At 47.0% G+C, this 22,458-nt stretch overlaps 1 protein-coding gene across 5 annotated transcripts in view; it reads left to right on the top strand.

The window, feature by feature from the left end:
• The window catches only part of CCDC6 (coiled-coil domain containing 6), an 88,425-nt gene extending 73,438 nt beyond the window's left edge, over window positions 1-14,987 (top strand). Inside the window, exons 7-13 of one of the 5 annotated variants that reach the window (XM_080938112.1) lie at window positions 969-1,069; window positions 5,957-6,081; window positions 7,137-7,764; window positions 8,238-8,423; window positions 9,497-9,574; window positions 11,884-11,998; window positions 13,510-14,987. In XM_080938112.1, the coding sequence (XP_080794238.1) occupies window positions 969-1,069; window positions 5,957-6,081; window positions 7,137-7,337 (427 nt within the window). In that variant the 3' untranslated portion in view covers window positions 7,338-7,764; window positions 8,238-8,423; window positions 9,497-9,574; window positions 11,884-11,998; window positions 13,510-14,987. Of the gene's footprint in view, window positions 1-968; window positions 1,070-5,956; window positions 6,082-7,136; window positions 7,765-8,237; window positions 11,196-11,883; window positions 11,999-13,509 lie in introns of those variants that run through there. The other 4 variants (XM_080938114.1, XM_080938111.1, XM_080938113.1 and 1 more) reach the window with 4 other exon arrangements.
• The last annotated feature ends 7,471 nt before the right edge of the window (window positions 14,988-22,458 follow it).

Genomic DNA, 22,458 nt, shown 5'->3' with positions numbered 1-22,458 from the left:
CCCAGCCCTGTATTTATTTGTTTGTTTGTCTGTTTGTTTAATTAATTAAAAAAAATAAATTATTCAAGGTACCATGGAGTTGCTAAGTACCTGGTTAAGTAGCACTCTGTACCCCAGGACTGACCCAGTGGGATGGATCTCGGGGGAATGAAAATATCAGACACCTAGTACTGTAAGGGTTGATCTTAAACCACCCGCCTGTATGTGCAATGCATGGAACCAACCATCCCAGCTGGGGTTCCTGTGGTGGGCTGCCCTAAAGAAGGGAAGGAGACAGAGACAGGCGTTTAAGTGAGCTGTGTGTCAGTCAGTCAGGCCTCATTTACCTCATGTGAATGAACACCAGGTCAAAGTCCACACCTGTTTAGCTTTAAGGCCAGGGGGGTATGGTTTGTCAGGAAGTCTGTCAAGCAGAAATTCCCCTGCATCAGCACTGTGTGCTTGGTTCACAGAGTGAGAGTTGACGGTCCTAGTGATGATACCTCAGCACATTCGGGCCTGGCATGAGCTAGACTCAGCACAGTGTGGCCGAGTGTGACCCGCCCAAGGTGCCCGGCGCTGGTGTCCTCTGTTAAAATCTAACACGTGACTATCTGCTGAGCAGAGCCTGTATTGTAAAAACTCAGCCCAGGGGCATATTTGTCCTCCATTGGTTAAGTATTGGTGAGCTTGGTGGTTTTGAGTTTCAAATAACAATTCCAACGTAGATACCTTTGTGCTGCTGAGGTCACTGGCAGGACTTCAGGTCCCTTCTGATGTCTGTATTGTATGGCTGTGCCAGACCTCTTGGGGGAGTGACACATGGGGGCTGGAGCACTGTGACTTGGGAGTCTGAATGCCCCCCCCCCCAGCCTCTCCAAATCCCAGGATTCCCACCTTAGATTGTGCTTTCAGAGCCTCACTCCTAGGCTTTCTTTAAGGTCCACGTGAACACGGTGTTTCAACCACTCCCTCCTCTCTCCTTTCAGGTATTTTAATGAGATGTCTGCACAAGGACTAAGACCTCGCACTGTGTCCAGCCCAATCCCTTACACGCCTTCTCCCAGTTCAAGCAGGCCCATATCACCCGGTGAGTGTGTCTCTGGGCTATCACATCGTGACTGGTTTCCAGCTGGTGTGTGTGTGTGCGCGCGCTCGCGCACATATGTAGGGGATTACAGGGGGCTGTGTATGTTGCTGTGGTTGTGTGGCACTAGGAATTGAACCCAGAGCCTCACACAGGTTTAGCTAAGTGCTCCCTGCTGGTTTTTAGCTAGCTCTTAGCTTATGTTTAGTCAGCAGCCCGGTTTTATTTTCTTAAAGCTCTGGGTCATTGGGTCAGGAAGAGGCCAGGCTGAGCTTCTCTATCCACAATCAGTGTTCCCTCCCTCTAGCATGAGCCACCTCCTGATCCTTGCAGTGGTTTGTAAGGCAAACCTGGCTGGCCTGGTAGGTTCCTTGTGCAAACAAGGTAGCTCTACCCTTCTTCCGCTGCTGGCTTGTCATTCAGGGCCTTTCCTCTCCCAGCATGTTTGTCTTCATCCGACCCAACGTTCTCCTCAGTGTCCCAGGCCTGTCACCGGTGGTGCTTGCGGCTCAGTGTAGGTGGGCAGTCTATGGTCCATCCTGAGGGGTGAGGAAGTGGGGCGGAGTCACAAGGCGGGAGTGGTGGGGGGGGAAAGGCATGTATCTGGAGGCTTTTGTTTCTGTCCCTCCGGATGAACAAGCTGCAGGTGGACTTGAGGGGGTTGGGGGTGGGGTGCCAGGTTGGCGAGTGTCCCTGTCAGGGTGGCCTCACAAAGGCTTTATTAGGACTGTGGTTCATTTTGTATGAGGTCATCCTTAAAACGGATTTCCCTTCAGGCCAGTGAAGGGGACATGAGGTTCTAGGTCCACTGTAATTATGACAGTGTGGTAGAATCTTCTTGGTTTTATCCTTTTGGGATCTAGCCAGCACTACAGTGACATCTTGTGGTGGTAGTGGTGGCGGTGGTGGCGTCATTGTGTGGATGGGCGGTTTCTTGGTGTCCAAGAACCACGTGCATGCAGGGCTCGGAGGTCAGAAGGGAGCGCTGGGTCTCCTAAGACTAGAGTTAGAAATGGTTGTGAGTTGTTGTGCTTAGGGTACTGGGGATTAACGTCAAGTCCTCTGGAAATAGTGGTCACTGCTCTAACCACTGAGCCAGCCATCTCTGAAGCCTGCCATGTCCTCTGAGGAGATACTAGAGCTAACAGTGAAGAGTCTCCCACATGGTGACAGCTCTTCTGTGGGAAATGTGAGCTCTCTAAGGCAAAGGAAACCAAGGACAGACCTGGGATTCCTATCCAAGCCATTGCTCCTTGTTTTTCCCAAAAGGATATTCCCAGATCTGAATTCATGTCTCTAGTCTCCAGTGGTCTTAATTCTTACCTCAAAAGCTTCTCTTAGCTGCCCCTCCATTTTCCCCAAGACAGTGCTAGGGTGTCGTCACCCCAATAAAGGTCTCATTTTATCTTCTGACTTGCTGGTGTAAGAGGAAGGCTTAAGTCAGGAGTAACGGAGGGGAAGGCTATTGTTTAGCAGGTAAGAATGCCAAGTCATGTTGAGTGTAACTCTGTACCTTACTTAAACTGTTAAAAAGTTAAAATTTCTAGAAGAATGTCATTTCCAAGGGATCAGAAAAAAATACTGCAGTCGGGATTGAGGTTTCTCAGAAACAATGGTAAGATATGACAGTCAGGAGCCTTGGGTACCAAAGCTAGGACAGTGTAACCAATAGAAGCCATCTAATTATCTGCATTGTGATTTTTCTGCCACACCACTGCTTAGTGGTGATGTCCCCTAGCAGTTTTGGGGACACTGTTACCTCAAATTGAAATTCTCAGTGGACACATTTCTTAAAAGGTCCCTGTCTGTCAGCCTCGCAGAATGTGTTGTTCAGCAACCACTGTATGCATGCAAATTTTCAAGTCCAAGAAAGTTCACTGTTGTTGGGGTGTGTGTGTGTGTGTGTCTGGGTTAAAGGGTGATATACATGGTAATTATGATTTAAGCAAAAATAAAAATTAATAAGACCACCAAGATGATAGTCAATAGGGCCTGGGGAAGAGGGTTAAATAAAATACACTAATAAGTCATTTAGTCCTTGCATCAGACTTCAGAGGATGCTACCGCGGCCCTGTTTGCTAATGGCGGGCTCTGTAGGATAGTGAGATTAAATCATTTATCCTGTGGCTGAGAATCACAAACAGAGGTTGTCGTAGCAGGCTGCCCCTGAGCGTTGTGCCTCCGATTGACTTGGTGTAGGGTCAGGCTCCGGGTTAGCGTTGGAGTCCTGGGGTGTGATGTGCACTGTTGAGAATTGCTGGCCTAGAGCATCAGAAGCGGGGGAGGGGCAGCAGTAGAGAGTCTGAAGATTTTTTGGTGACAACATAATCTAAAAAAAATTTTAATTTTTAAATTTTTTCTCTTAGAAAAAATTAACCTAGTTAATAGGCTGAACTTTTTTGTTTCATAAAAGGAACCTCTTTTATTACTATTTTATATTTGTGTGTGTGTGTGTGTGTGTCACATGTATACCTGAATCCTTCAGAGGTCAGAAAGAGGGGCTATGAACCCCAGTGTGAGTGCTGGGACTCAGACCCAGGTCCTACATGAGCAGTGAATGCTCCACTGAGCAGTCTCTCTAGCACCAAAAGCAATCTTTTGAACCCTTTTGAACCGTATTTAACACTAAAGTGTCAGGCTGGCTCAGTGGTTAAGAGCACTGACTGCTCTTCCAGAGGTCCTGAGTTCAAATCCCAGCAACCACATGGTGGCTCACAACCATCTGTCATGGGATCTGATGCCCTCTTCTGGTGTGTCTGAAGACAGCTATATTGTACTTACATATAATAAATAAAATAACTCTTTAATAAAAAAACTAAAGCACCATTTTCTTTTAAGTGCATCTTGGGTTTTCAGGAGTGCGGTGCATGTGTTTGATCCGTTGGTTTCTCGTTTCGTTTCTGGTTGGCGGCAGGGTCCAAAGCCGGACCTTGCGCCCGTAGGCAACCCTTCTACCCCAGCCCTCCCTGTCACTTTCCCCAGAAGTAGAGTTAGGGTTCCAGTTCCTAAGCTGTTACTTGAGGACATGCTCTCCAATCTCGGATAATCAATAAACAGCACGTTAAGCGACCACTTTGGTCTCAGAGCCTGGCGCTTCACCTCAGGGTTCCGCCTTGTAAACTCGAGTCAGAGAATCGATCGGAAATGGGAAATGGCATCAGACAAAAGCACCGCTGACAGGAAACAAGTTCTCAGTGTTTGATGTCGAGGCCACAGGAAAGCCCTCTAAGAAGGTTCTCGGTATATCCAGGGAACCGGACAGCAAAGCTTCTTGTTCCCGTATAATTCAAGGCAGCAATAAACGGCTTGGCTGCCAGCCACCTGCAGGTCCTTAGAAGAAGGTGGTGACTCTGGTTCCTGTCCAAGCCCTTTCCTATTAGTTTTTACCTCAGCCACTTTTATAGCCCTGTATTAGTTACACTCTGACCAGACTCCTGACAGGAAGCAACCTAAGGAAGGATCAGAGAGGGTTACGGCTTGTCTTGCCAGAGAAAAACTTGGGGGCAAGAGCTTGAGTCTAGCAGCTCACTTGTGTCCTCCAGAAGTGCGGCCGAACCGGGAAAACTCAGGGTCCCCCCTGATTACTTACTCCTGAGACCCACCCTGCCTCTTAAAGGGTCCGTGGCTTTCCCAAACAGTGCCATCTGCTGGAGACTCAGATTCAAGCACATGCAGCTGTGGTCCTGGGGTGGGGGTGGGAAGGTGCACATTGCACACTGAAGCCACAGCCATCTACCTACCCTTGAGGTTTTTCCAGTTAGATGCTAGAAGTCCAAAGTGCAAACTGCTGGATCCATGCTCTGTGTTGCTCAGACCAGTACAGTCTTTACTGTATCTGAATATTTCAAGTATGGGTAATTGGGCCCTACCCCATCCCTGTCTAATAAGAGTCTGTAGTGTGTGTGTGTGTGTGTGTGTGCGCGCGCTCGCGGGCGCACATATAGAGGTGTGCATGGGTAGGCAGGTACACATGTACTTCAAAACTAGAGGACGGCCTCAAGCATCATTTCTCAGGAGTGAGCCGTCCATCTTGTGTTTTGAAACAATTATCTCTCATCGGCCTGAGATTTCCAGCTAGGTTTACTGACTAGCGAGTCCCAGAGATCCTTACTCCATGTTGTATGGTTGATGGGATAGAGCTCACGTCCTTACGCACGTGCAGGAAGAACTATTGCAATGCTCCGTCCGTGGAAATGAGGCTGGCCAACATGGCAGGGGGTTGAATGCCTTTAGATTTTGCCTTCCAGAGAACCTTGGCATATGTAGGGCTTTTTGTATCCTATATTGAATCAGGTTACACAGTTTGCATGCTCACATGTACTTACAACAAAGACACATACATGTATCTTTGTACATGCATGCACACACAGCACACAGCAGTTAGGTTGTTTACACACTACAGGTTTTACCCACTGTTGAACACAAACATTCTTTTCAACCCTATAGTTAGTTCATTTGATGCTTGTGGATGGTATAACGTGAAGGGGTTTTGTTTGGTTGGTTTTTGCATGTGGATTTGCGGTTTTCCCAATACCATTCATAGAGGAAAGACTGTTCATTTCTGCCCTTTCCTAATCTCTCGTCATCAGTGTTGAAAGGTCATTGATGGACTGTGACCAAGTTCATTTCTCAGCTTCCTTTTTGGTTCGCTTTTTAGCTGTCCTGTCCTCCCCAGTGCTTGATGGTTTTTTTTGTTTTTTGTTTTTTGGGTTTTGTTGTTGTTTAGTTTTGTTTTTAAATGCCCCTTGCTACCCAGCATGCCACTGAGTGGGCCCTCCCTTCTGCTTGTCTGTCTTTGTGTGTGCACCCGAGACCCTCTGCCCTTGGAATTTTCCTAGCTGGTTGAAGATTGTAGACACAGTACCAAACCTTGCTGCCCTTCCATTTCAGGTCTTTCATACGCAAGTCACACGGTTGGCTTCACACCCCCGACGTCGCTGACCCGAGCTGGAATGTCCTACTACAACTCTCCGGGCCTCCACGTTCAGCACATGGGGCCTTCCCATGGCATCACGGTAAGTGTCCTCGTGGGGGCGCTGAGGACTGCTGCTGTTAATGCCACCTTGTGTCTTGGGTCTACTCTCCTCCTACCTGTGGTGTGTTCCCTTGAGTTTGATGTGACATTCTGGTGTTGAAACTAATATCCCCAGATCTCAGGACTCGGGCTTGCTTACAGAAAATGCCTGCTATGAAATGTAATTTGAGCTCTGGCCAGCTATTTGCTATAAAGTAGTATTGGGGTTTTCCACAGCATCTGCACATACTTCTCGTCAGCACCTTGACTGCTCACTGACTCTTGGTGGCCTTCCTAAAATTGTGTTGGCTTCTAATTCCACTCCTGGTTTCCTCTCTTGGATCCAGGAGGCTCAAGTTCATCCAGGAAGCTGGAGAGACGGCTCAGCAGTTAAAAATACTGTCTGATCCTTTAGGGAACCCTGGTTCAATTCTCAGCATCTCCATGACAGCTCACAGCTGTGTGTAACTCCACTTCCAGGGGATCCATCCCACCAGGCATGCACGGACTGTGTGTATTATCTGTGCCAGGAAAATATCCATACACACAAATACATCAAGGTCTCCTCAGGAGAGTCGCCCTGCACACTTGACTGTCCGGTTGGCCGAGAGACCAGGAAGAAATGCAGTAGTAGTAGGAATAAGGAGGGAGAGAGGTTCAGAGAAGAGCCTTGCTCTGCGATGTTCCTCGGGGTGCCCATGTAAGAAGTCTCCAAGTTCGAAGGACCTGTGTAAAGGTAGAAAATGTACCATGTTTCCTCAGAATGAGGTACAAGCTGAGTGACAGGAGGTTAGGGACACAAGTAGGGATAAGGTGACATCATCGTCATTATCATCCTTCTTGTTTTATTAAAGGGCTCAGCACTCATTTTCATTTTGTATTCGGTCTTCACAGGCTTGGGTGTGAACACAACCTCCTTTACCAGAACCACTGGTGACAGAGAGAGAACCTGTGGCTCTCTTACCCATGATGCTCTGGGTTCTGTTCTCTGATTCATGCATTGTTGCAACTGACCCAATGTCCCAAGCTGACCCCGTGTCCCTGTCTTCCCCTCAGAGGCCATCACCACGGAGGAGCAGCAGCCCTGACAAGTTTAAACGGCCTACGCCACCTCCATCTCCCAACACACAGAGTCCTGTCCAACCACCTCCTCCGCCACCTCCGCCCCCCATGCAGCCTGCTGTCCCCTCGGCAGCCACCACGCAGCCCACCCCCTCGCAGCCTCAGCATCCGGCGCACCCGTCCTCCCAGCCTTAATGCATGAGCTTAGTCAGAATTTCCAGTTGGGACACGTCTGATGGAGCCACCTTCTCAACGCCAAAGGCTTCTCTCCCGGCGTATTTGGATCTGATGCGTTTGCACTGAGGTTATCTACTTTCCCTCCTCATTGTGTCGTGAATGTTCGTCGGAAACGCGGCCGATGTTGCGAGTCCAAGACACTAGCCAGACGACTTTCTCCACCGGTGTTTTACTTGAATCTCCACGTCTGTCATTCCCTGGCTGGAACATTGCTGTCTGGTATCTGGTATTGAGCAGCAGTGTGCAAACCCTACCCCCGGGGGCCCCAGGGCTGCTTTTTCTCGGCTTTTAGGTTTGTAAAATAAGAAGGGAGATCTTTTTTTATGACTATTCTCTGTGAATTTGCAGGAAAAATACCAAGCTGTTAGAAACCCTCCTTCTCCAGGTCAGTGACGTTTACCAAACATACCAAGAATTCAGCACTACAAGAATTCAGACCTTTGCAGACCTAACTCACTGTAGGATCGGAAGTTAGATGAACCGGTGCCCACAACATGTAGTCTAGAGCTTTCTACAGACACACTTTTTACAGATTGTTTTCTGATGTATATTGACCACCGTGTTCCTTGTCGAACAGCCTATGGAAACAAATCACACAGCTGTTCTCTCCCCTCGTGCGTGGGGTGGGAATTATTGCCTATTAAGATGTGATTTTTATTCTCCTTAATGTTAATCCACCTAAGCCAGTGCCCTTTGACACAAGTGGATAGATGCCTTGCAATGTAGGCTTAGATCTCTGCTGCAGGGGCTGTGAGATTGTAACAGAGCCTATACGGCTAACCCTTCCTTTTTGGTTTTGTTTTGGGTTTTTTTTTTTTTTTTTTTTTTTTTTTTTTTTTTTGTGTTGTCCGAAGACAGAGTATCTTCCAGGTGCAAAATGCTGTTAGGAAATACCGTCTGAAGCGTAGGCGACACCCTAGCGTGATGGCACATCGGAAGCGCAGCAGAGGAGCTCTCCTGCCCTGACAGTTGCTCGGTTTGCCTGTCATAAGTGAGGAGAGCACCACGGAGGTTCTGACCGTGACTGCCATTCATTCAGCACAAGTAAATCCTTCTGTTTCACTGGGTGGTGGGTGGGGGGACACCAAGTGGCTCTTTTGTGACCTTTGTCTCTTGTCTGTCAGCGGTTACTTTGTGCTTTAGTCGTCGAGTGCTTCCCCTGCCTGTGTTCGCATATTTATATATGCCGTGGATGGAAATAACTTAGAGAATGTATATTTTATGATGAGAAGCGTGACTCTGTTGGAAATAATCGGAGAACTGAAAAATTAATTTATCGGTAATTTTTGAGAGTTCATGTTTGTGACAACCATCTCTAACAGCAACTCCTCATGGAACACACTCCCAAGAACAAGGAATACCCTGGTGACATTGTAGATAATTAATATTGTACAGTCTAGAAACCTCCATTTTTGCCTTCAAATGCATATTTAAGAGTTAACAGAATGGAAAAAGTGTTATTGGATAATAGTGTTTGACAGCATTTTAAGAACTGGAGAGTAAGAACAAGTGTAGGAACTTTTCTTCTCGTCAACCCCCTAAACTGAGAATGTCATCCCTCCAGCGACCAGGAAGAAACTGTCCAGCCTATAAAAGTTACCTTTATAAGGGGTGTTTGACATACAGGCCATGGTGCGGTCAGCAGACACGGGCTGGAGTCCGATACCTCCTGTCAAGGCGTTAGGTCTTCAGTGTCAGACTAAACCCTGGGCATTTCCAGCAGGTCCCCAACCCTCTTGGTACATGACCATTCCAGGGAAATTCTGAGGCTAGGCAGAGGAATTCTTCCTTCACGGTACAGTCTAGTTTTTTTTTCCTTTTGAGAGAAATATGATAAGTGTTTACAAGAATCTTCGTAGATTTCAGTACTGCTGGCTAGCGGCCTATCCTTCAACACGTAGGTCTGCTCTGAAGTTCTTCCCTCCGCTGCCAACCGGTTTAGTTACCTCCTAGAAGCACAAGTGTAAAAGCACTGGCCAAGCCTGGGAGTGGCAGGCTTGACATTCAGTCTCGTCCCGGAAAGTGTACTTTGGATTCCTGTAGAGCCGTCACCTCCCCTCCAACCCAGCTCTTCCTCTCGGCGCTTCTCAGTACGATTCACTTACCGGTCCCTGCAGGTGTCAAGAACCAAGAGAACAAACGCTAGGATCTGAACCTAGGGTGCTCTGTGTCACTTCCGAAGCACGTAGTGACAGGTAAGAGAACCAGATGTCAGGCCCCTAGGGACAGGAGCCCCATTACTGTGGGCCAGACGTGGCCTCTGGAGGTTCAGTTCTTCCTACTCTCACAGGCTAACGCTAGATTAAAATCTGTAGCCATCCTCAGCAGGTGAGAGCAACAGTACCTTCAGTGGCTTCATTTCCTGTCTTGTTGACAGAGACCCTTGGGTACCACTGTGCTGCTAATAAGGCCAGGGTTCTGCTCCCCATGACCTCACCTTTGTACAGAACCAAGTCCACGCACCTAGCACCCCAGCACCTCTGGGCTCCGAACTGCTTTCTCTCGTCAAGCATGCTGGCGTTGTAGACAGAATTCTCGACCTTTGGCAGGCATGGAAGTGTTTTAAGATTTTATTTAAATGTCTTTGTTGACTGGAAGGACTTTTTAGAGTCTGAGATCCTGAGACACCCTTTAATGACCATGGGATGACCAGAATGTGGCTTTGATGGCTCATGCTGCTGTGCCTTTTATCATTGGCTTCTGATTCAACCAGACATAATTGATAATGTGAATTTTTGTTGATCCTTCAGTTGTAGATCCCCCATTGTTAGGTAGACATGAACCTGTCCCGTGCAAAGCCCTGCTTGTAGAAATTGCCCAAGAGTACAGGCAAAAGCACAGTGGTGCGTGTTTCAGAAAGTTTATTTTTTAAAATCCAGAAGGAAGTTTTCTTTGTGACTTGGTCTTCTGTCCAGTATTTGTCTAATAGGTTAACCAATGCTGAGAGCTTGTAGCGATGCCTACCAAAGACATGCAGACTAAACCTTCTATTTCCAAATTACTGAAGAGCCAGCCATTGATGCTGCGCCATGGTTCTTTCTCAGGAGCCATTGTGAGAGACTAAAAGATGCTTAAGGTTTTTTTTTTTGTTTAAGTTTTAGGGTTTGTTTTTGTTTTTTTGTTTTTTTTTTTTTAAGTTTTGATAAAAATGTGTTAGCCTAATGTCGGGGAGCATTTCCCAGAATGCTCAGCAGTTGTGGTTACTGGTCACACCCAGGTCACCTCTTCTGGAGTGATCAGTGGGATCCTCTGTGCGTGCTAGCATGGGTGCTGTGTGTGTGCACGTGTGCGTGTGTGTGTTCATGCCTTAACTTGGGTTCCTGCTCAGCTTTGCTGTTCGACTTGGTCCTCACCACCATCAGATTGCATTGTGCATTTGATCTGAACTTCATTCTGGTAACGGAACAACAACAAAACCAGAAAGCCAAGGTTGCAGGTAGCACAGGCTGAAATGCATTCCTTCGGAAGAATGTCTGCTCAGATGGACCCTGAGATGTCTCCACAGACTTGATTTGGGACTTTATTTGCAAAGAAAGCGGACTGTCAGTTGGGCAGATGTCGACAAGGAAGAGGGGAGAGCCAAGAAGCTAGCCTGCCCTCTGCCTCTGCATATCTTGTGCTCTGTGTGTTGTCCAGGTAGCTTAACTAGCTTGGAGTTCAGGTAACGGTGGCCATCCTGACATTCTCTGTTGGAGTTTAGAGAGATGTAAGACGTCCAGTTAATGTCTTATTTACTTTATGTTGATCAGTCTTTAATACATGTGCTGAATCAGAAAAAAAAAAAAACCTAAATAAAGATAATTTTTTTAAAACGTACCCTTCAGACCATCAACTTGGTCTCATTCTTTCTGGTCTCTGAATTGGAATTGGTGATTGGTTAGTGTTGGTTCCAACAGATAAAACCAAAGTCCATTGCAAGCTAATCTGGGGGATGTACTGGAGGGTGGCATGATAGGGCCAGCATGTGTCCCTTTTTTTTAAATAGAAGAAAACATTTCATGTATGACTATCTTGCCTGCATGCGTGTCTGTGCACCATGTGTACCTGTGGAAGCCAGAAGAGGGCATTGGCTCCCTTGTCTGTGCAATGGACAGGTGAGCTACGAATTGTCACGTGGGTGCTGGAAATTGAACCCAGGCCCACCGAGGCTACCCACCTTGTACTGTGTTTGCAACTTTAAACAGTAAACCAAGGGGGTTATAACTTGGAAGCTACACTCCCAGAACATCTCATGTGGACCTATATGCACAGGCACGTGCCACAGGACATTTCACGGATGATGAATCATCCCTAAGGCTTACAATGACCCGGGTAGCAAGACGATCATGAAATGCCGTATATTGGTCATGTATGTAGCCTGGTATGGATCAGCCTATGACATCAATCCCGTGTTAATCACTTTATCACTTGTGTGTAGTAATTGATAATGCTTTAATGTATTCCTGCTTATTTGAGAAGCTCACTCTTGGGACAGTGAAATTGTACATGAATGTCTCTGCTACAGGCCTGACAACCTGAGTTTGAACCCTTAGACCCATGTGATAGGAGAGAGCCAACTCCTGCAGTTGTCCTCTGACCTCCGCAGACTTCGGTACACACATACACAACATTAATGAAAGGTAATAACAAACTTTTTTTTTTTTTTTTGCAGTGGTAATGATCTGCAGTTTTTTTTTTTTTACTGGATATTTTATATATTTATATTTCAAATGTCATCCCCTTTCCTGGTTTTTTCTTCTCTCATTCTCCCTCCTCCAGCTTCTATGAGGATGTTCCCCCTTCCCACTCCCACAACACCCTGGCATTCCCCTACAGTGGGGAAACGACCCTTCACGGGACCAAGGCTTTCGATTGATGTCAGATAATGCCATACTCTGCTACATAGGCGGCTGGAGTCATGGGTTCACCCCATGTGTACTCTTTGGTTGGTAGTTTAGTCCCTGGGAGCTCTGGTGGGTTGGGTTAGGTTGGTATTGTTGTTCTTCCTATGGGGTTGCAAACCCCTTCAGCTCCTTCAGTCCTTTAACTCCTCTCCATTGTGGTCCCCGTGTTCAGTCCAATAGTTAGCTGCAAGCATCTTCATCTGTATCAGTAAGGCTCTGGCAGAGGCTCTTGGGAAGCATCAGTCGGCTGTCAGAAAGCACTTCTTGGTGTCAGCAATAGTGTCTGGGTTTGCTGACTGGATATGGGGTGGATCCCCAGATGGGGCAGTCTCTGGATGGCCTTTTCTTCTGTCTCTGCTCTACTCTTTGTCCCTGTATTTCCTCCCATGAGTATTTTGTTCCCCCTTCTAAGAAGGACTGAGGCATCCACATGCCGAACTTAATTCTTAAGACAGCTTGTATTACAGCAGCTAACCTTGGTACAACTCAAGTCTGCATTGCTTCAGTAGGTCAGGAAAATATGGGATGATATGTGTGGGAATATTTGAGGTCAGTGTCCATGTGTTGGGTCTGTGGCTTGTCATTTGCACTTTGGGTAAGGCTGTGGTTGGCAGTACATGGTAGTGGAGTCCTTTAAAGAATGTAGCCTTAATTCCTGACAACCATTTTATTGGGTCAAGTCATTTAAATCTGCCACCACCACCCCCCCCCCCCGCTTTAATACAAGGATATGCCATGGATCAGAGTAGAGATCTAAAGGAATTAGAGCTTAGCAGGTGGGTGGGACCTCTGTCCCAATTTCACGAGTTGGGGGTGATTCCAGGAAGTGGTCAGTGGCAGAAAGGAAGTCCACACAGGGTAAGCGAATCGGCTGCTTATATGGCTAATGTCCATGGGAATTCCCAAGGGAAACCTCAGTCCAGCCTCAGGATTGTCCTACAAACAAGGCTGCAGAGCCACCTGGTCCTTTGACCCGTTGGATAAAGGCAACTCTGGGGAGGTTTCTTGTTCCACATCCAGGTTCCCTGTGTTCTGTGAGATGGCAAAGCTGCGGATGTCTACCTAACGCTTTTCGAGGGATTCCGGCAAACGACACATCACTATAGTAAAGTCAGATGGTTGGGGTGGTGGGGAACGATCTCACCATCGTCCGAAGCATTGATGGAAAATTAGAATGCAATTTTAAGTGAGGCATTTTTAATTCAAATAACCCCCCCCAAGATTCCTTTTTTTTTTTTTTTTTTAAGAAAACGTCACGTGCTGGAAGGCCTCGCAGTCATCTCGGGCTGAGAGCTCAACGTGCCTGATCCTCTTCTGAGCTGCTCTGTCCAGTGCTGTGGTTTCTGAAGCATGGACCTGCAAGCCTTTGAGTTTGTGACCTACTTGGAGAAGGCATGTGATGAATACGGGAAGTCAAGCACAGCTAGTTCTTGTGTTTCTTCACAGGAAAGGGGAACAGAAATCAAAGTCTGCCTTGGAGAGAGGCATATACCAGAACTTGTACAGATAATAAGAAAATCAAATGTACCCCGGGTATTAGCATTCTGGCTAAGCTCCGCCCCATGGTTACCTGGCAACAGCCTGACACTATAAAAGGGGCTGCTTGCCCCCTCCTCTCTTGTTCTCTAGCTCTCTTGGCTCTTGTGCTCTTCCCTTCCTGCTCCCACTGTCTTCCCCATTCCCTTCCCCCTCGCTCTTCATGTGCTATGGCTGGCCTCTACTCCTCTACCCCCCCCTTCTTTGCCCCTACTACTCTCTTAACTCCCCTCCACATGCCCTGAATAAACAAGTCTATACTATACTATAGTATGGCTGGTCCCTCAGGAGGAAGGGATGCTTCCCCATACCTCACCACACCTCTATAGAACATATCCTCCCTCTCTATCTTCTTACAAACTTATCACTGGGGACATTGATAAATGAGCCTCAGGTTACAAAGTAGGACTGGTGTTCCTACATTCTCTTAGCTTTTGTGTCATTCATTTGGTTCTCAACCTGTGGGCCACAGCCCCTGTGGAGGTTGGACAACCCTTTCACAGGGGTCACCTAAGACCATCAGAAAACATGGATATTTATATTTCGGAGCAGTAACACGGTCATGAAGTAGCAAGAAAAATAACTATGGTTGGGGGAGGTCACCACAGCATGAACTGTATTTAAGGATTTTAGGATTAGGAAGGTTGAAAACCGCCGATCTAATGTGTTCCATGTGTTTGCAGGATGGGTCTCTTAGTATGTATTTAGAAGGCTGAACTGAGAGGTCTAGCTTCATAGAGAAATAGAAACCCAGCTTGTTTAGAAGTCCTGGTTCTCCCGGGTGTTCTGGTGCATACCTTTAATCCCAGCACTAGAGGGAGGCATCAGCAAAAGGATCGTCTGTGAGTTCCAGGCCGGCCAGGGCTGTGCCCTGAGACCCTGTCTCAGCCCTGATTTGTATGACCTGCCGATTTCTTCGATTCCTTCAATGTAAATACTCTATTCAGGAGTGACTTCAAGCTGTCGCATTCCATAGTGTTCACCATGTGGAAGCTATAAATAACCTGGTGAACATGAGGAAAGGCAGAAGCTGGGGATGTAGTTTAGGGTTAGAGCACTTGTCTTAGCTTGCACACGGCCCCGATTTCTCCTCACACCACGCCCGTGCACGCCTACAGTTCCAGCAGTAGAAGTCCGGAGGCGAGAGGGTTAGGACTTTCAAGATTGTCTTCAGTGCATAGTGTGTGTTAAGTCCAGCCTGGAATAGATGAGACAGTGTCTCAAAGAAAATAAAGGAGAATTCTTTTAAAAAGTATGCTGTTTGAGGGTCATCTTTGTCCCGTATGCGATTTTTATCATCTAATTTTTAAGTGTCTGTGTTCTACAACCAGATCGCTGTGTTCCTAGATGTTAATAGTTGGCTCTCGTGAGCTCTGCCCCAGCACGGTTGGGCTTGAGGTCAGTAGAGGCTCCAGTGTCCAGCAAGTATGTCCATTTCTTGGCCCACAGGCCACATGTGACCGACCACACGTGACTGAGATGAGAATGGCGATGAATGTGGCCCGGCCGAAAAATCTTAAACTTCTTTAAGTATATTTTTTTTTTTTTTTTTTTTTTTTTTTGCATTTGGGGAAGTGGCTGGTTGGTTTGTGTCTTCACTGCACTGTTGTCGAGAGTGAACTTCGTAGACAACAGAGGGACACCGAGGCGTTACAAAGTCTGGGCATGCGCTAACCTTTGGTGCTTGGCGGTTCCTTCGCTGGACACTGTTGGGCGGGGGCATTGGTTATGTGGGAAGCTCACACACCCCGAGCACAGCTGCAGGCCTGGAGCAAGCCTGAAATGGATGTGGCTGTGGACACAGTGCGGACTGGGACTCCCTTGGGAATCCCAGGACCCTGAAAGAGCTGTTGTGTGGGTAATGTTTGGGTACCAAGAGCAAAGCTGTCCCTCTGGCTGTGTGTGGAAGTATGGTTTCCACACTGCCTGCCTTTTTCTTCTCTTCCCCGTGCTTCAGCCAGGACAAGAGGCCAGGGGCTGTGGAAGCAGGAACGTTGATGAACAGGTAGGTGGAGGAGCTCTGGGACTCTAGACATTCTAGATGGAGTTGGCTGCTCCTCTGCCTGTTCTCTGTCCTGAATCTCAGTCTTTTAATGACTTTGGTCAAGCCAAACGGGATCTTAGCTATTCAATGAGCAAAATGACACCCCCACCCCCAAAAACAAAACAAAAGTGTAGGTGAGATGCAGGGTGAGGAGTTGGCCCTCTATGTACACTTAGTGCCCTGCTGGTCACATCAGACACTTGTACAATCTTCCACCTTCTTGCCAGTATCCCTGGGGTAGTCCTTTAGTATAATATGGAAACGTTTGCTAACTGGTCACATTATGTTAGCAGCCCATTCCTTCAAATCAACCCTATCCCCCTGTGAGCGCAGGTTAAGGAACAGCGTTGGATGTTGGTCCTTCCTCTTCCACCTTGTTTGAAACAAGGTCTCATTGATTTCCCTTCCACAGTGTATCTCAGCAAGCTGTCTGGTGAGCATTGGAAATCTAAGCCCAGCTCCTTAACACTGCAACAGCAAGCACGTCCCCGATGGGCTACTTCCCGGGCTCATGGTAGCACATCTTTGCCCGTGTGGATCAAGCGATCTTTCATTTTGGTCCTTGATGGCTTAGCAAACTGAAATGGGAGAACTCTTAAGTACAGAGACTCCCACCCCCACCCCACTCCCAGTTCTGCTGTTGATTGTCCACAGGGGCAGAGTATGTTAGGCTTTGGGTCTGAAGCCTGCCTGACACATCAGACTGAAGATTTCTTTGGGTTCTGAAATTACCCAACCACATTCTTAGATTACATTCTCTGCCTCACAATGAGAAGAAAAGTCCTTGGTTTTCCTTGCTTCTAGAACCTCGCTCTGCCCAGCACCTCATTACAGGGAGGTCAAGTCAAACGGCCCAAGCAGGAAGAAGTAAATGTGCTTATAAAACAAAAGGTAAACATTGTTTTTATGCCACATTGTATGTGCTTTAGGAAGAACTGGCTATAAGGTCCTCAGTGGATGAGTTTCATTGCCATTCCGAGAGGGTAAAGGCTGTGCGTATTACCAGGTCACTTTATACACAGACACCTCCCCCCTCCTGCTGAGACTAGAGCAAGAGAGGGGGACAAACCTGTGCCCTGGATTACATTTTGTTTCTGGAGAATCCATGGATTTCTCATCAGGCTTGGACTAGCCTGGCTGTGTCTCTAAAGGAAAGTGCCTTCCACTCATGCTGAGCCCCGAGTTAGTTTTGTGAGACTTTGAGTTCAGTAGGATCTGGTGAAACTCCGGAATACACAGTTCATTTGGCTGCACCCCTCCCTGCTTTCCCTTTTTCCTTTTTATCTTACCACCAAGATGCATGCTTTTGCCACAGGACACACCTGTGTGTTCTGAGAGCCTGGCCTTCAGAGAACATGGTCTTGGGAACAGAATGTCTTCTACCAGAGCTGATAGGTTCTTTCTTGAGCCAATTCAAGTCAGACTAGATCTTATTAAAGGCAGGTTTATTGGGAAGCTGCTCTTAAGTGCCCTTTCACTGGCCCCAAGGATTGAGGTCAAGGGAATAGCCATGGGGGGCAGAGGATAGGAGAGAGCGAAAGGACTTGAAGAGAAGGAGAAGAGAGAGGAGGAAGAGTCCAGAATGTCTGGATTATGTAGGAAGAGCCTTTGGGGGAAGGGCAGCCCAGCCCCTGGCTTGGAAAGTTTAGGGTTGGGAGCAGGGTATGCCAGAGGGAGTGAAGGATGCTGGGAGAATCTTGAGGCCAGGTCTGCTTTGGTATGTTAAGTATGCACTTCAGTCCCTTGTCTGGCAAAACCAAAGGAGCATGTGACCTCTGACACTGTGTCTTTGGATGAGTGATGTAGCTACTCAGAACCTGCTTTTCTTGTCTTCCCCACCAGGATGCACAAGATATGAGTGTCACCCCGAGTGACACTCGACCAGACTGGAGCTGAGGACTGTTTATACACCTGTGCTAAGGTGTATTCTTCAACAGCGACCTGACTGTCCCCGGCACTGATGTAGGAAGAGTGTAGATGAGATTAGTAATAGCACTTTATACAATTCTTCTGTCTTTTTCTCCTGGGTGCGATGCTGCACACCTGTAATCTCGACGCTTAGAAACTGTTGCTGTTAGTGGGATTTGGAGTTGCCACGGAAACAGGCTTCTGGGTGTGTCTGTGAGGGTGATTCCCGAAGGGCTTAACAGAAGGGAGAAGACCTACCTTAAATAAAGGTGTCAGGGCTCTGTGGGCTGAGGGTGAACTGAATTCAAAAGAGGCACTGAAATGCCACTGGCATCTGTCCCTGCTTCCTGACTGTGGGCACAGTGTGACCAGCCACCACATGTGCCTGTGCCCTTGACATAGCTTCCATGATGGGACTGTATAAGAGCCCAGAAAGCGCCTTTCTATTCTTTTGAAAGACATTATTGGTAAAGCCGCCAGAATATAGATTCATAGAGGCAGAAGGATTGTGAGCTTAAAGGTTGGGTTGGCAACCATAGCACACTCATCTGTACACACAAAGGAAAAAAATGTATATATATATATTTGTTTTGGGGTGTGCATGGTGGTACACACCTGTAATCCCAGCACTTGGAAGACGGAGGCAGGCAGGAGGATGGAGAGTTTGAGGTCAGCCTCGGCTGCATAGTAAGACTCCACCATTCAAAAGGAAAAAAAAAGCAGAAAATGTGACGTGCCATTTCCTCATCTGGTATCACTTGCGGAATGCTTTGACTTGTTAAGATCAACTTCCCAAGTCCCCACTATACTAGATGACCATCATTTGGGTCTAGCAACTGACCAGAACACTTAATCTCTGAGGCCCATGTTTCTGTCGGTCATAGAAGATCCCCCCCTCCCCCCACCAACATGGGCACAGACATCATAATAGAGCCCAGATTGAGCCAAACAAGACAGAAGGGAGCAGGGGCAGCCTTTCTTCGGAGTGCTTCCTTTTTTTATGATTTATTTATTTAGTGTGTGTGTGTGTGTGTGTGTGTGTGTGCGCATGTGTACACTGTAGCTGTCTTTGGACACATCAGATCCCATCACAGATGGTTGTGAGCCACCATGTGGTTGCTGGGAATTGAACTCAGGACTTCTGGAAGAGCAGTCAGTGCTCTTAACCACTGAGCCATCTCTCCAGCCCCCCAGAATTCTTCCTTAATTCCTCTATGTACCCGACATCCCAAAGACGATCCTATCTCTATAAAATATATAATATGATCAGGTTGATTAAGGACAGGAAGTTGGGTTCCTGGTATTATTGTGAAAGGCTTTTATTTACATATTTTGCTAATCATCTTCCTGCAGTAGGTCTGTCTCTTCCTCAAGTGGAGGCTTCTGCACAGAAGCCTGAGAGTTTGAATAAGGAGGCACATGAGCTAAGCCTCCAGGTCTGACACTGCTGTCGGGGGACAGCCATGGGAGCTTTCTCTCTGCCAGTCTGAGGTTCCTGAGAGGAGCTAGGAGTGGCTTGGATCTCAAATTTTCCTGAGGATTTGCTTGGGTGGTTCCCTGACTCATTTAATGTTCACCAAGCTTATTAGTGCATAGTTATCCTCTTTAAGGAAGGGGGGGCAATCATTAAATGTGGCTTTCATCCTTAACCACACATAATTCTCAGTATTCCTGATATTCCTTTGGGTGGGGGTGGGGTTAAGGAAAAAATGAGAGCGCTGTTCCCGGCGATGATTGTGAATGCTAGAAGCAAAATGTGTAAGTTTGCTGAGAAATCGAGAGGCTATGTGGAGTGACTGGCCTATCCCAGTTAGGTTTGGTAAGTGCCATCTCTGACATGTATGCTGGCAGCAGAGTCACCTGATGATGTCCCTTGTCTTTTGTGAACACACAGCTGTAGATAAGTAACATCCCATGGATGCTCACAAATGTTAAATCACGGTGTGAAAACTTGCTATCTCAGAGCCAGTAGGTGTCTACCCAACAGAGGGTCACCAAGTTGTTTGTAATAAAGTATCCACCTGTCCTGACATAGGTTGTAGTTGATCAGAAAGGCTTTGTTTGGAAAATGAGGAATCAACAAAAGTAATTTAAGGAAAGCTCCAGTCTGTTTTGTTTCTCACAGAGGGTAGGAAGTCATGGCAACGGGGTCATGAAATGATTGGTCACAGTGAACAATGGATACAACACTAGGAAGCCGAGAGCTGAATGCTGGCTGATGCTTAGCCTGCTCTTTCCCTTGATTTCCAGTCCAGTGTGCTCTGCCCATGGTAAGGTCTCCTTCACTTTAAGTAAGGTTCGTTCCACCTTAGTTTAACCTCTCTAGAGACTCCCTCACTGCCATGCCCAGAAGTGTTTTCTAGGTGACTCTAAGTGCAGTCAAATTGATAACAGAAGAGTCCCTGTCTGTGGGGTCTGAGCTAGGATAAAAGACAACTAAAACGAGGCACCTAAAGTGCACTGCCCCGAAATGATACAAAGTAATATACTCCAGTAACTGTTGTAGTAAATAATAAAAACAAAGAAGCACTAGCCCTTGCTATGGCTGGCACAGGTGGGCCATGTGACACCTACTGGGTATTTTCATCTCAATCAGCAAAACATCTCCACCTAGCTCGCTAAATTCTCAATTTCCATCCCAGTCTTCAGCCTGCTACTCTCTGGGCCCTGTGGTCTCTCGGCCTCCATGGCTAGCCCCATGCAAAGGCTGCCTGTCTCATGCCTCTCTGCTGTGGACTCTGCTCACATTCCCAGCATCTACCCCCTATGGTTATAATCACAATTCCCAATAACCCAACAGAATCAAAACTCTTGAGGCTTGTAACCTATCAATTATATTTATATCAGTAAATTCTCACTCCACAAAACATCCACACAATAAACTCAGAGCCAATTGATAAGGATATAAACCACCCACCTAGATAAGACAAATTGTCCTATAATTATCCATCCCTTATAAGATATTCATAGCTACTTGTGGCTATTTAAAGCCACACGGGGGTGGATCATCCTCCACCTCCATCTTGTTTTCTTCTCCTATCTCTCCCACCTTTCCAAAACTCCGCCCCCGCCTATCTTTTTCACTGCCCAATCACAGGCCTTGCCTTACCTGTGCCTGCCCTCACCTGTTAGGTAAACGCAAGTTCTCCTTTAACATTCAAGACAGTTGTGTTCAATGGAACTTGGGTCTTAAGTTGCTCTGCTGTTGCTTTGGATGATCTGATGTCCACTGTGAATGAGGGGCTTAGAGGGACGACCATCTGGACATTTTTGAAATGGAGATTTTCAGAAGAAGAGAGTCTCTCAAGCCAGAACCGTGTCTGTTTCCATCTAACCATATCGATTTTGCAGGTAGTGTCACCCCCCACCCCAAGATCCATCTGCCCTCACCCCTAAACAGTATGTTTTTAGGATTGTTTAGGGATCCTGATGGGAGAGTAAACAAACTTTGAGCAACCCATAATGGAGCTGGGGAATGGCTGAGTCAGCGGATTGCTTGCCGTGTGAGCATAGGGACCTGAGGTGCACATGAAAAAGCCAGGTAGCAGTGTGTGTATTCCCAGCACTGGGGTGGCAGGGACAGGGGGATAGCTGTGACTCCATAGCCATCCTAGGGGCCTGTCAGGTCCCTGGTCAGTAAGAGACCTAGACTCAAAAGTATCGGATTCTCAACCTTCCTAATGCTCCACCCCTTTAATACAAGGTCTCATCTTGTAGTGACCTCCACAACCATAAAACTATTTTATTGTTTCTTCACAACCGTAATTTTGCTACGGTTATGAATCGTAACGTAAATATCTGATATGCAGGATATCTGAAACATGACCACACCCCCCAGAGAGGTCATGACCTACACATTCAGAAACAATACTCTAAGGAATGAAACCCCTACCTTACACCCCCACTACCCAACCACACACGGATACATACATATGATCAACTGCAGATGTTTTCAAATCCACTCGTTGATATATTTTGGAAATGGGAGAATCAAAGTAGACTAGGTTAAATTTACAAACAATGAAAAGATATTTAGGTATCAGAAAGTGGGCTGGAGAGATGGTTCAGCGGTTAAGAGCAGTGACTGCTCTTCCAGAGGTTCTGAGCCTCACAACCATCTGTAATGGGATCTGAGGCCCTCTTCTGGTGTGTCTGGAGACAACAGTGTGTTTGTAGACATAAAATAAGTAAATAAGTTTAAAAAGAAAGAAAGTGGGTTGGAAAGGTGGCTCAGCAGTTAAGACCACATACTGCTCTCACAGAGGACCTGGGTTGAGTTTCCAGAATTTGCAAGTGGTCACCCACCGGTAACTACAGCGCCAGCAGACCCGAAATTCTTTATTGCCCTCCTCAAACACCCACATCCATGTGGCATTACACACACACAGACATACCCCCATAGATAAAACTAAAACAAAATTTAAAAGGCAGATTCCTACAGAAAAGGAGTGTGCAAGAAGAGCAAAGGGAGGCCAGCACCATGCTCTCAGCGTGAAGGAGATTTTGGTTGCTTGCTAATGTTTTAGAACAACTATCATGGGGACCGATGGGTCATGGAGAAAGGCATCCCTGCCTAGTGGCTTACTTGAGTTTCAGTGTAAGTATATTTTGTTAGACTCTATCCCACCTGCGTCTGTCAGTTTCTCTTGCCTCCTCCCCATGACATTCTGGCTCAGGTTTCTGCCTAGCTCTCGAAACCAGTTACTAA

This window comes from Micromys minutus, assembly GCF_963924665.1.
Source record: "Micromys minutus genome assembly, chromosome: 25".
Taxonomy (NCBI): Eukaryota; Metazoa; Chordata; class Mammalia; order Rodentia; family Muridae; genus Micromys; species Micromys minutus.
Note: the sequence above shows the minus strand (reverse complement) of the source record. Positions and strands in the feature narration are given on the sequence as shown.